The sequence below is a fragment of the Cornus florida genome, unplaced genomic scaffold (genome assembly GCF_030987335.1).
Source record: "Cornus florida cultivar Cherokee Brave unplaced genomic scaffold, ASM3098733v1 CherokeeBrave_3.0.0_Hap2_Chr06, whole genome shotgun sequence".
In the NCBI taxonomy this organism is placed as follows: Eukaryota; Viridiplantae; Streptophyta; class Magnoliopsida; order Cornales; family Cornaceae; genus Cornus; species Cornus florida.
The window spans coordinates 106,296,901-106,309,567 of record NW_026775576.1 but is presented as its reverse complement, the minus strand read 5'-3'; the positions used below and the strand labels follow the sequence as shown (position 1 = coordinate 106,309,567).

The 12,667-nt window shown below is 36.0% G+C and overlaps 1 protein-coding gene across 1 annotated transcript; it reads right to left on the bottom strand.

Annotated features, from left to right (window-relative positions):
- Nucleotides 1–9,865: 9,865 nt before the first annotated feature.
- LOC132315108 (protein VAPYRIN-like) lies at nt 9,866–11,611 on the bottom strand. Its single transcript, XM_059813866.1, has one exon. The coding sequence runs from the start codon at nt 11,609–11,611 to the stop codon at nt 10,013–10,015; it is 1,599 nt and encodes a 532-aa protein (XP_059669849.1). The 3' UTR covers nt 9,866–10,012.
- Nucleotides 11,612–12,667: the final 1,056 nt, after the last annotated feature.

The following is a 12,667-nucleotide window of genomic DNA, read 5'->3' as shown; positions in this document are numbered from 1 at the left end:
CCTAGGTCGGCTACAGTAACTCCAACCCTAACTGACATATACGTAAATCAACTTAATTATATAATTTAACGTTTAAATAACTTCCACAGAAATATAATCCTAATCTAAAATAAATTAACATTTAACTTAACCCAATTCAAAATAATCCAATAACAAAAACAATAATATTAATAAAAGAAAACAATTAATTCAAATAAAAGGACAAACAAGCAGATAATCAATTATCAAACAAATAATCCAATAAAATGACACATGATAAAATAAAATGCAATTAAATACAATAATTAAATTCCAGAACTGTCCTTTTAAAATTAAGGGTATTACATTAGTTGATAACTTTAAATCTTTTATTTTATCGGATAGTTCGGATAATTTTTTAGAAGATTCTCTGGGAATAGTTTCTTGTGTTACATCTAATTTTTCTTCAAATTTGTTAACTTTTTCAGATAACTAGAGTAATAACTGGAATAAAAAGTTGTTTTGTCTAATATTTATATTAATTGATTGTACGTCCGTCTTAAAACTTGTAAATCCAACAAGATCTTTGTCAATTTTATAAAGTTCGACTAAAACTGTTAGATAATCAGGATTATTAATGCTCATAAAACTATTGTAATAGTCTTTGAATATCTGTTTTTAAAGATTTTAAATATTCTATAGTTATTTTTTGATTTTCTATAATATTTTTAATGTCACTGTTTATGTCTTTAATAGCGACTAATATTTTTTTGTTGTCTAGATTATTTGGACTAGAATTCTGGTCTATTTGGGTTTTAATATAATCTAGATTTTCTCCTAGTCGTTTTATAGAGTTATCTAAGTTATTAAATTCTATTCTACTCATAAACGTAACTAAAATCTTTGTCGTTTAGCTTCTAGAATATTCTGTATTAGAATAATTCTAGATCTAAATTCTTCTATTCTTCGTTGAAGGCTAGGTGTTGTATTATCGGATTGTAGAGAAGTGTAACAGTTTCTAAGTGTTGTTTGAAGGAATTCTAGAATTTCAATAAGTTTTTCTTTAGTTAAATTGTGCATAAAATAAACTTTAGGGGTAAATACATAATTTATCTTATAAAAAGGGTTCAAATAAAAGACCTTCACTTTTGATTCATAATATAGCAAATATACAAACTACGTTCATGAGTTGGTAATATACTTTATCTACTACCACTTTTATGTAAATTTCTCTTCTTTTTTTTTCTTCTTCAAACATGATCGTTATATTTTTCTTTATTAATTAACCAAACACTACTTATACTATAATTTTCTTTATTAATCAACTAATCTTATGAATTTTTTTCCTTCTTCATTTAACCAAACCGTAGCCTTAATTTTTTTATATGGTCTTTGTATAATAAAAGCATTGGGTTTTGATGGATTGAATATTTTGGGTCATTTCTTGTGCAGGACCGGATGTGAGTCCACCAACCGCATAAATGATGATATTTGTACAATATTTTGGTGGTGTTGAAATGAAAGTGCCTAAAATGTAAATGGACTAATTCCTTCCTTATTCACTCGAGAGTCGAGATCCACTGTTCCAAAAAAAAATAAAAAAATAAAAAAATACTCAAGATTAAAATCACGCGCTTCACAAACGCTTGGACCTAACTCCAGGGCCATGTGGTAACTTTCACAGGTGAACAATTACTGAGAAGTTACCATGAGAGTTGGTGGGCTTGAGTTGGTGGGCAACGAGTAATCAGCCACTGTCTGACAATATGATTGGCAAAATCCCATATTTTGTTGGGGAAGTATCTATTTTTCGAACTTCCTAAAATACCCTTTTCTTTAGTGTCCAAAAGACCACTAGTCAGCAACTGGTTGGTTGGGTGAGTCGGTAAGATGGGACCCAATACATATGTATACACATAGATATAGTCTTATAGACCTCCACATATATATATATATATATATAGATACACCTTTCCCCATCTTCACTTACTTTATTTTTTCTTTAAATAAAAAATAACATAATAATCTAAAAAATTAATTACACTCGACTTTTTAAAAGTAAATATATATATATATATATATATATATATATATATATATATATATTAAAAGTAAATATTTCATCTCTTAAGTTTTATAGTTGAATAAAAATAGAATGTCATTTTTATGTTCTCATATCGGTCGTATTTCTCTCACACACACACATATATAAATAAAAAGATTCAAGAGTGTCTATCTCTTTGTGTGAAGAAATTATTGCATGGCAATGTGTTATTGACACTTAGTGGACCGGTTAAGTATAAACTCTTTAATTGATAAAATAGCCTCATAAGAGTGGAAAAATTATTAGTTGCTCTTGAACTATTGACACTTGGTGAACAAGTTAAATACAAACCATCGGATTGAGAAAGTAGCCCTACAAGAGTGTATTATATTACAAAGTGTCATAATCGGAGGACTTGCATTGAATTAGTCACCAAGTGTCAAATGGATCAAGAAATAATATCTCCGCAATGGTGTATTATATATTACAAAAAATCATGACCAAAATGTTTTAATTGAATTAGTCTACCAAGTGTCAAATAGATCAAGACTATTAACACTTGGTGCACCTATTAAATATAGACAGTCGGATTGAGAAAATGGACCTACGAGAATGTATTAATATATTACAAAGTATTATGGTTCTGCACACACTGTGACAACCATTACTTACATGTAACACGATGTAAATATTTGGATAAATTACACGGACCTCCTTTATAATTTGCCACAATTACAATGGTTTCCTTGTGGTTTGAGAAATTACTCAGACCTCCCCTAAAAATAAAATTAACATACACGAACATTCCTTCCTAGTGACGGACTATCAAATGCACTAACATATTTGTCTAATTTATTGAAATGCCCTAAAGTTATTATAGTAAATGACTGAAGTACCATTTGCATGTGTGAGATATGAGATGGACAAAGGGTAATATTTGAATTTTAATTTATTCAGTACATGACATAAGCAAAAATTATCATCATCATTGACCGTAACAGGGGAAGATCATGATAGTTTAATTTTTATGGGAGGTTTGAGTAATTTTTCAAATTATAGAAGAGCTTCGTGTAATTTACCCTAAATATTTTGAGAGTTTTATTGTCTAGGTTTTTTTTTATTTTTTAGTAAGAAGTGTTAGATGTTGTTAGATTATGTTAGTTGGTGTAGAGGTTCGAGTCTGGGCACTCTAACATTCACGAGAGACTCTTATCAAACTGGACTGCGAGGCATCTACATTGTCAAAAGGGTTTGAATTAGGTTATAGTACTATTTGGATCGGGTTTAGATTAAAATTTGAACTTATTGACGCGTCTAGTATGATGCATCATATAAAGACACAGATAAATATAATGGTAGATAATCAATATATTTAAATTTAATAATAAATAATTATTATATATAACATACATACGTACACAGTATATTGTAATTTAATAATATATTTATATAATTTTAATTAGATAGATCATTATCGAATCTGATTATCTTTAATTCAAATTATATAATTTGCTAAGTTAATGAATTATCAAATTTAAATTGTTATCAAATTATCAAAATTTGTATTTAATCCATATTCAAATAATTAGATGGAATTCAGATTGAGATCAAAATCTAATAAATTGACTACTCTAGTTTGAACTAATTATTGTTTTCAAAATCTTTTATTTATTTATTTATTTTTATTTTTATCTTGGGGTTTCTAAAAATATCACGAATAGTAATTGGGAGGAAGTATTCAACATTTTAAGATATAAACACCAAATAAATGAGTTATATTCATGACCCTTAACTATTTCTTTAATAGAAGAATTATTTTAAAGACAAAAATGCTACAATATGAAAAAGACAAAAGTATCACCATTAAAAAGACCGAACATATATCTTCACTTACTCTTCCCACCGCCACCACCACCATCGTTTCTGCAAAACGACCGCCTTCCTCTTCCTCTTCAACCCTCCAATCAAAGTACTACATACCTCCATCACAAACCAATCGAACGACATTGCTCATAACAGAACACCAATGGCTGAAGAAACATTGTGCCAAAACCCATGACACACAAACATCCGCAATGAATGTGCCAAAGCATCCGCAATGTATACAGCTGCCAAAAGGCTATGAAAATGGAGGACAAAGACAGACAGATGGTATGCAGAACCAATCCTGTAACAAACGATTAAATTCCAAGCTTGATCAGGTATTGCTAATAGTACCAATCCATTAGATTAAAAATGTCATATATATGTGTATTATAGGGCTTGTTTACAATTAATCTCTTGATCAGTCGCTGCTTGTTTTTTCTTTTATCAGATTGTTTATGTGTCTTGGAACCCTAAAATATTTTGATTGTATTATAAATGGGAAGATCCGAGGAGAATAGGTTTGAGATTGATTAGAAATTAATGGCAGTTTAGAGAGAAAATGAAAGAGGGATGAGGGAGATAGGCTAACGGCGGAGTGGTCATGGAGTACATGGTTTCAGCCAATCACAATTTGATACGTAAGCAAATGTGTCAACTTTATTCAAATTTTTATTTGCCCGTCATGTTGTAATTGGCCGAAACCACGTAGTCTAGGGCCATGTAATAATTTACAGATGAAATGGTTTACATATTATATGTATATATGTGTATGTAAGGAAAGCTCGTGAGAGAGTGAGAGTTTACAATACTTTGGGATATCATATCCTGAGGTTCTAGTCGTTGGTAATGTGACCCACCTGATGGATGATTCAACGGCTCAGAGGTCTCGAGGGTATGGTACTCTCGGAATATTGTAGACTTTATCCGAACTGTCATGATAGTATTACTCTATGTCTATAACTTTGGCACTATTACCCCCTCGTTTTTGGGGAGTAGTAAATTTTTAGTGGACATGTGAGACATGCTTTGTCTTCTTGAAAAGTTACTAACTTGCTCTTTTAAATATTCAAGTTTTAAATCTTAAATTCTAAGGATATGTATAAAAATATGTGAAATATATTGTTTGAAAAAGGAAAGTGGACAATTATATTAGGATAGACCAAAAATGAAAGTATGACCCTGTTTTTTGGAACAAATGGTACGATCACTCCTCTCCAAAAGATAAATTGAGTAGGAACAATACTGTGGGGAACATGGGTTTACTTCGACTTTTTGGAAAAGCAAGAAGACAATAATAACAACTTTTTTATTTTTTATTTTTTGGGTAAAGTACATTGACACCCCCCGAGGTTTGGGGAAAGGACAAGTAAATGAAAGTTAGCATATTTTTGGACAATGACACCCCTTCAAGTTTGAAAAATGGACAAAGAGACCCTGAAGATGGTAAATTGACCTTATTACCCTTTCAAATAAAATTAACATTTTAATTGACTTAAATACCCTTTGATTAAACCCAAACCCGAAACCAAACCCGAACCCGAACCCGCCTGCGTATATTATACAGTTCACCAGAGGAGAGAGAAGGGAGATCAGATGGATGGTGGTTGTGGCCGCGGTGGTGGGTGCAGAGAGAGGGGGAAGAGAGGGGCGGCCATAGTTGAAGAGATGAGGTGAAGAGGAGAGAGAGGAAGAAGCATCGGCAATGACTGCGACAGTGGGGGTGGCAGCGATGACTGTGACAGTGGCGGCGAAACCCAGAAGCATCGGCGAAACCCTGAAATTGCCGGTAAGGACCAAGCTCCGATGAAGATGCGGCCACGGACTGAATAGTGTGGCGAAGTTTAGAAACTGAGCAACAAGAGATCGACGAGCAAAAACAATCCGGCGAGGACCAAGCTCCAATGACGACAAGGTTCAGATAAGCACAGTCCGGCGACCGTCACCTGCAAGGCCAAGGAGGCTGAAGTGGCCATCGCTTCTGCCGTCCGTTTTGAGTCCAATTAGAGCCCTTTTATGTGCGAAGGTGAGAATTGGGGATGGTGATGTGCACAGATGAGGGGGTGATATATATGTGTGTGTGTGTGTGCATGTGTATGAGAGAGGGGAGGAGGGTGGTGGTGGCGGCGACACCGATCTCATCCTTAAATCTTCCCTGCAGGCTCAAACATCAACTCTCTATCGCTGTCAAGAATGAAAGACGCCGGCGTGGGGAACGTCTCTGTCAATCCCGGTCAAACCCGGCTTGTCCAAGGCCGAGTTCGCCGCCCAAACCGAGGCTGAGCTCCAACGAGGTCGAGGAGGTGGCAGTGGCAGAGCTCCTTTTTGGCGTCTTCTTTAGTGGGTGGTGATTATGGAGGTTGGGGGTTGGTGGAGATTGGGGGCGGTGGTGACTGGTTGTTGGTGTGTGTGTGTGTGTGTGTATATAAAAGTATATATGAAAAGGGTATTTTGGCCATTTAAGTTTTAAATATTTTATAATTAAAATTAATAAAATAGTGAAGGGTAAAATGGACTTTTCACTTGATTTAAGGCTCTGTTTGAAGGGCAAATTTCACAAGGGGGTGTGTTTGTCCAAAAACAAGTCAACTTTCATCTGTCTGTCCTTTCCTCAAACCTCAGAGGGTCTCTTTGTACTTTACCCTTATTTTTTTTGAGAAATGTTTGACAGGCAACAATATTGAAACTGGATGTCCTCATCATAAGTCCAAAATATTTATTTGAGCACTTTGTGTGCGTTCGCGCGTCATAGGTAGGCTCCATGATATTCGAGTGTTGGTAATTCGTATTTTGTGGCTACATATCAACTTGAATGTTTTAAGGGCGAAGGAACACCTTTTTGGTTTTATCCGTGTGGGAAGCGCACACTTAAAAATCATAATTTTGGCCCATTATTATTATATCATCATCTGATGATGATACTTGGTTGGAGGAGTTGGTGAGGGGCTAGTCTATAGGATTTGGAGTTGGGCTGAGTCGGTGAATATCCAAAGGTTTATATTCTATTTTATAGTCATCTAATCGAGGTTGGATGTACACGTTCATGTCACTAAAGTGGGTGAAGGCTAGACTGTGGCATGGGTTGGTCAATTGGAAAATGACCTGGTTGCACAATTCTTGATTCAGGTGGTTGGATATCTAGGTGAGTCCGAATGGGTTGGTGGGTTGTCATGAAGATACGTATGAACTGAGTTTGGGTTAGCAATCAATAAACTGATCACTACACATGTTTTGCTGAGCCTTAGATTTGAGTCTCCCAGCAACCACTTTATACAAATATAACGTGTCACATCATGTGCTCCTAATTCTTCCCACTAACCGCAGACTAAAGCAATCCGCTTGTTGCTAAGCAAAATTGAAAAGGATGATTATTTTTATTTTTGGATGTTGAATACAATGAGAAACTCTAATGTCATGAAGGCATCATTCTAAATCTAGTTTTTAGGCACACAAGTATGAAAAAAGTCAAACCAAGCTATCAGCTTTTTGGCATCTACCAAATTTTAGCTTTCAGGCATCAACCTATTACTCTTGCTTATTTCACAACTAGAGTAGATACGACTTCTTTATTCCATTTATTAACATTTCTTGGACTCCTACTATGTAGGTACCATGTATATGACCTTAGCCTGAGACTGCTTGACAACCCATTTTGCCTACTCCCCCTTTCCATCACTTGGTGGGTTCTGATTCTTAACAAAAAGCAAACCAAAACAGGAAGCAGATTTTCTTTTCATGTTTGCAACAAACAGAACATCACCCAACTTGATTCTAATGTTCACCATAATCTATTGTTAATCCTGTTGGGAAACGTGCTAGTTTTAAAAACTTTTCGAGGGATTTAAATTCATAGATCTTGATTCATCACATAGAGATAAGTTTTATGCAAAAAATAAAATAAAATATGATGTATTATTCAACTAAAAGATTGAATACTTACATCAAGGTTTGAGTAAACCTCAGATCTCTCCTCTAAAGTGAATGTTCTCACTTATTGTAGATCCCTCTTGCTAGACATCTTTTCCATGGATCTCTATCTTCTTGGTAATGGTCTTGCCTTTAGGAATCACTCATAAGCCTCCTTGAATGACCTTGGAAAACTAGGCTTGTGGGAGCCTCCATTAGATGAGAACATAAACCCTAATTTTCTAGAGAGAGAAAATATTTATTCCTTTTTTCCTTCTACTAAAAATCACACCACAAAATATACATAGACCATGTATATTTATAGGCAACATAAAAATAAAGAAAAGGAAACAATAAATCCTTCTCCATCTCTAATTCATATGTCTCAAATCTAATATGATTCCAATATCAAGTTGGGCTATGAGTGAGAATCCATTGGGCCTATTATTTTATTGGCTGCAATGAATTAAAATTGGCCCGGTCCATGGACCCAATTCAATTAATTCATAAATTAATTTCTACTCCACTAAAAGAAATTAATTGAACTCCAATTAAATAATAAATAACCTCTAAGTCAATATTGCACTTTGACCCCTCTATGCATAATTAGTTATCGGATAAATAAAGCCATCAATCCGACTACTTAATTAATATATCTATTTTGGTACCTCTGATTATTTCTGGCTCGATCACAATAAAACATTTGTTTGACAAAAATAATAATTTAAATAAATAAATATATAATAAATCATTTTGTCTAAAAACACACGAAGGCCTTCGAATTTACTTTGTGATCAACCATAATCAATACAAAATAAATACAAGTAGCAATGATGCAAATATTGAAAATATAACCCTCTAACTATTAATTACATAACTACCCAAAGTGTCGGTCTAAAGATCCCGAAGAATCCGCCGAACAAATCAAAGTAATTATTAATTAATAAAAGAGTCTATACTTTTCTCATGCTTAAGAGTCAAATGCCATGACGGTGATAGGGAGTAATTGCATACGACGGCTCTCGCAATATATCTCAACCTAACGCGGATCCAGTTCAAGTCTTAATTAATTATGAGTCCATCCATAATTACCGACTATGAACAATTTATAATTACTATTTATATATCATGCATTGATTGCCATCACATACATATATATAAATATTTTTTGTAATTAACTGGACACTATCAATTTCATAGTGAATTGAAACATAATACATTGAATTCACCAATTATATAAATCATAAATATTTCAGATATGTCAGGAACATATGTCAATACAATCCAGATAGGAATTTGCTATGCCAGGGCATATAAATCCCAACAAATCCATTGGATTTGGATCCTTTCCAAGCACCTCCAAGGCTTCATCTAATGAGAAAAAACTCGTAACGTCATCAATTGTCTAACTACCCACTTTCCATGATGGTTATTGCCAGCTTTAGCATCATTGTACAGAGTACTCCTAGAGAATTTTCTGATTATACAAGGATTGTGTTGATCCAATGTCCTAGACAAAAGTTAATTATGTCAATTTTCCATTCACACACACTAGGTTATCATCTCTGATCACACTGAGAGTATTTAACATGTTAATTTGAATATTAAATTTGGTTGATTTTGTCATAAACATGGTTTGGATTTATTTCATATTTAATTTTTCATTTTTTCTGTTCTTCCAATTGCTGTATTCATTTTTCCAAAACTTTTTGCCTGTCATTGAATATAAATCGTATTCCTTGAATATGATATCTATTTAGTGTGATTTACTAGATTGACACACACACATGAGGAAGATGGACAATTGAAGTTAATAACCATATTGACAAGCATGATTGTTCCCCTCCGCGAGTCTCTCAAACAGGCCTGATCTCTATATGAGCTTGGACTCTTCACTATTTGTATGAGGTTGAAGAGTGTATAAGAAAAGGCCCTGATCTATATGAATTACGATCAAAATACAATTAACTTTATTGTTGTATCTTACAAAGTACAAATTGCTGGATTTTCACCTTTGGCAGAATGACATGGAGATCATCTTACAAAGATGAAGTCAAAATTACATATGTTTTTTTTTTTTGGGTTTTAAGAATTTTACAATAACAATATGGACTTTGATAATACTAATGAACATATGATCCGAGTCTACAACTTCTTCCACAAATTTCAGCTAAGAAAGAATTGTTTGAGTGCTTCTAATGTGACGAAGCAAAACACTCATAGCTCATGCATTCTAGTTAGCTAGAGCACTGCCAGAGGCATGGACCGATCAATACTAGTCCGAAGTGATCTTGGTCGATGATTAGCCTTCTTCTTAAGCTTCCCGGTCTCGAATCCATTCCCAAATGGTAGTGTAGCAGCCGCCACAGCCTGCGACACTCCTTCTTTGGCAGCACCACTATGACTAAGTATCCTAGTGATCCCCGAGTATTGCAGTGACTCGGCTATCTGCATCGCAGTCACACCCTTGTTAGTCCGAGCTTCTATATCAGTTCCTTTCTTTACCAAGAATTCAATTACATCAACATGTCCAGACTCTACAGCACAGTGCAGTGCAGTGTAACCATCTTCATCTCTAGCATCTAGGTCCACACCCTTCTCAATAAGAGTCCGGACAGTGTCAATCCGGCCCTTGAATGAGGCTCGGTGCAGCGCTGTCCATCCATGTTGATCACGACCGTTGATTGCTGCTCCATTCTCAAGAAGCCTGTGAATTGTCCTCAACTCACCTTTTCGTGCCGCCACACACAAGCTGTCCCCGAGCCTAAGTGCATCGAAAAGCCTAGTGTGTCCATACTCGGCTGCCACATCGTATGCTACTTTCCCATGCCTGTTTCGGATATCTTTGTTGGCTCCCTTTTGCAGCAAGAGTTTCACCATGTTGTCATCACCTAGGCCTGCAGCGATATGTAGTGGTGTGTCACCATCTCCGGTGTTGCGAATGTCAGCCCTTGCACCACTAGCCAACAACAACCGAGCACAGTCCCTTCTTCGCTCTTCCACCGCAAGGTGTAATGCAGTGTTCCCATCTCTTGTGAGTGCGTTAACGTTGGCCCCTTTGAGTAGTAGAAGCCTAAGAACTTCCATGTGACCAGCTCCGGCTGCGAGATGGAGGGGCCCCCAAGTGGAGGACTCGGAGCGCTCTGTGCTGGCTCGGTGAGCCAGCAAGAGCTCAATGATTAATGCTTCTCCCGAGGCAGATGCTGCCTCGAGAGGGCTTGAGCCAGATTGGCTCTGAGCTTCCACATCAGGCTCAAATTCGAGGAGTAATTGTACAAGATCAGGTCGAGCGTGTGCAATCGCCAAGTGAAGTAATGTCTGTCCATCCTTGTCAACTGAATCTGCTGCCCTCCAAGCCGGCTCACTCTTCTCGAGCACTTCCCTAATTTCATCCATGTAGCCATTGGCGACGAGCTGAGCCAACACGGGTGAGCCAACAAACATGATCTTAATACCACTATCTATGAACACTTGCTTCTTCTTCGTTGTGAACCAATCACTAGGGACTGAATCAAGCGTGGATGAAGGGTCCTTCACCACTGCTCCGGGGACCACGACACTGTGGAGAAGGAACGAGTCTTCACAGTGAGGGTAGGACTCGGGTAGGGTTGCATTGGGAGGGAGGTGATAAGTGATCTCTAGTGTTACAGTCTTGAGGGGCGATATGATCCCGGATTGTGGCCGGACCGTGTAGCGCGCCTTGTTCATGGGTTGGAGCCGGAAGGCGACCGGCATGGTGTACATGACGTTACGCAATGTAAGCTCACCATAACACTTGTCTCCTTGTTCGATCCTGATCGGGACAACGTTTGATGGCTCTAAGCTTATGAGCCTGTCCATCTCGATCTCTAGCTTAATTGTCTGCTTCAAAAGGATGGTTGATCAGATCTTTTGCTTATGTTTCAGTGAGTGTAGAGGCTGATCATACTGGTTTTTTTCTTGATGGGTTTTGAAGAAAAGGCAAAACCCATGAAGAGGAACAAACAAGAAGTGATGAATAAGGCTGTGTTAGTGTAAATATAAGGAAGTTCAAAGCATGGCCGGCTCTAACAAGAGAGTGCCACATGTTGGTGTTAAAAACAATGCTGACTTGTTCTATTCGGCGTCCGACTTGTATAACTTCCAAGGTACAGTTGTATGTATACAATATATAATAAATATGTAAGTAAATATATATTTAAGAAATGAAGTTGCTTTTCTGAGTTTTTCTTGCAAGTCACAGTCATTGTTATATTAAACTATTATTATATTAAATGCACAAAGAACTAATTTTTATTGTTTCTGTGAGAGCTCACACTAAAGAATTTTGGCATAACAAAACTATAGTTAATTCTATTCTTTATATTTTGTAGCGCATCAATATGAGAATTAGCATCCAGATGCCTCTCTCTCTCTCTCTCATCATTGCTTTTTCTATCCAGCTATTGCTGCAAAGTACAAGAGAATGATATGATTTTGGGAACGTCAGTGTGTGAGTTTAAGAATTCTTGCGTGTGTCGGGAAGTTGATTAATTATTGACAGAGAGCACCATTTACTTGGCCAACTATAGTGACATGATGTTATGTACTAACATGTACACTTGGTAAGATTTGGTCATTGTGGTGCTTTTAAGTGGCAATGGGTTTAGTTTTTGCCAAGCAACCCACAATAAAAAAAAGTAGTTTAGGGCTAGGCAATAATATTTGTATAACATTTGTGTCTGAGAGGCCACTTCTCTATTGGTCATGAACTCTATTCTTGAGGGTGGGTCCCTCTAATGGATTTGCCTTGGTCAAATTTTCTGACCCATTCCTTGATTGTAATGTGTTAATAATACAGCCCAACACCCAAGGAACCATTGATAAATATAGTGCAGGAAACTTTTAATATATAGACGTAGATGTCTTCAATAAGAA

Excerpts from the sequence above, each read along its gene's own strand:
- LOC132315108 (XM_059813866.1), bottom strand. The coding sequence starts at position 11,611 with ATGGACAGGCTCATAAGCTTAGAGCCATCAAACGTTGTCCCGATCAGG.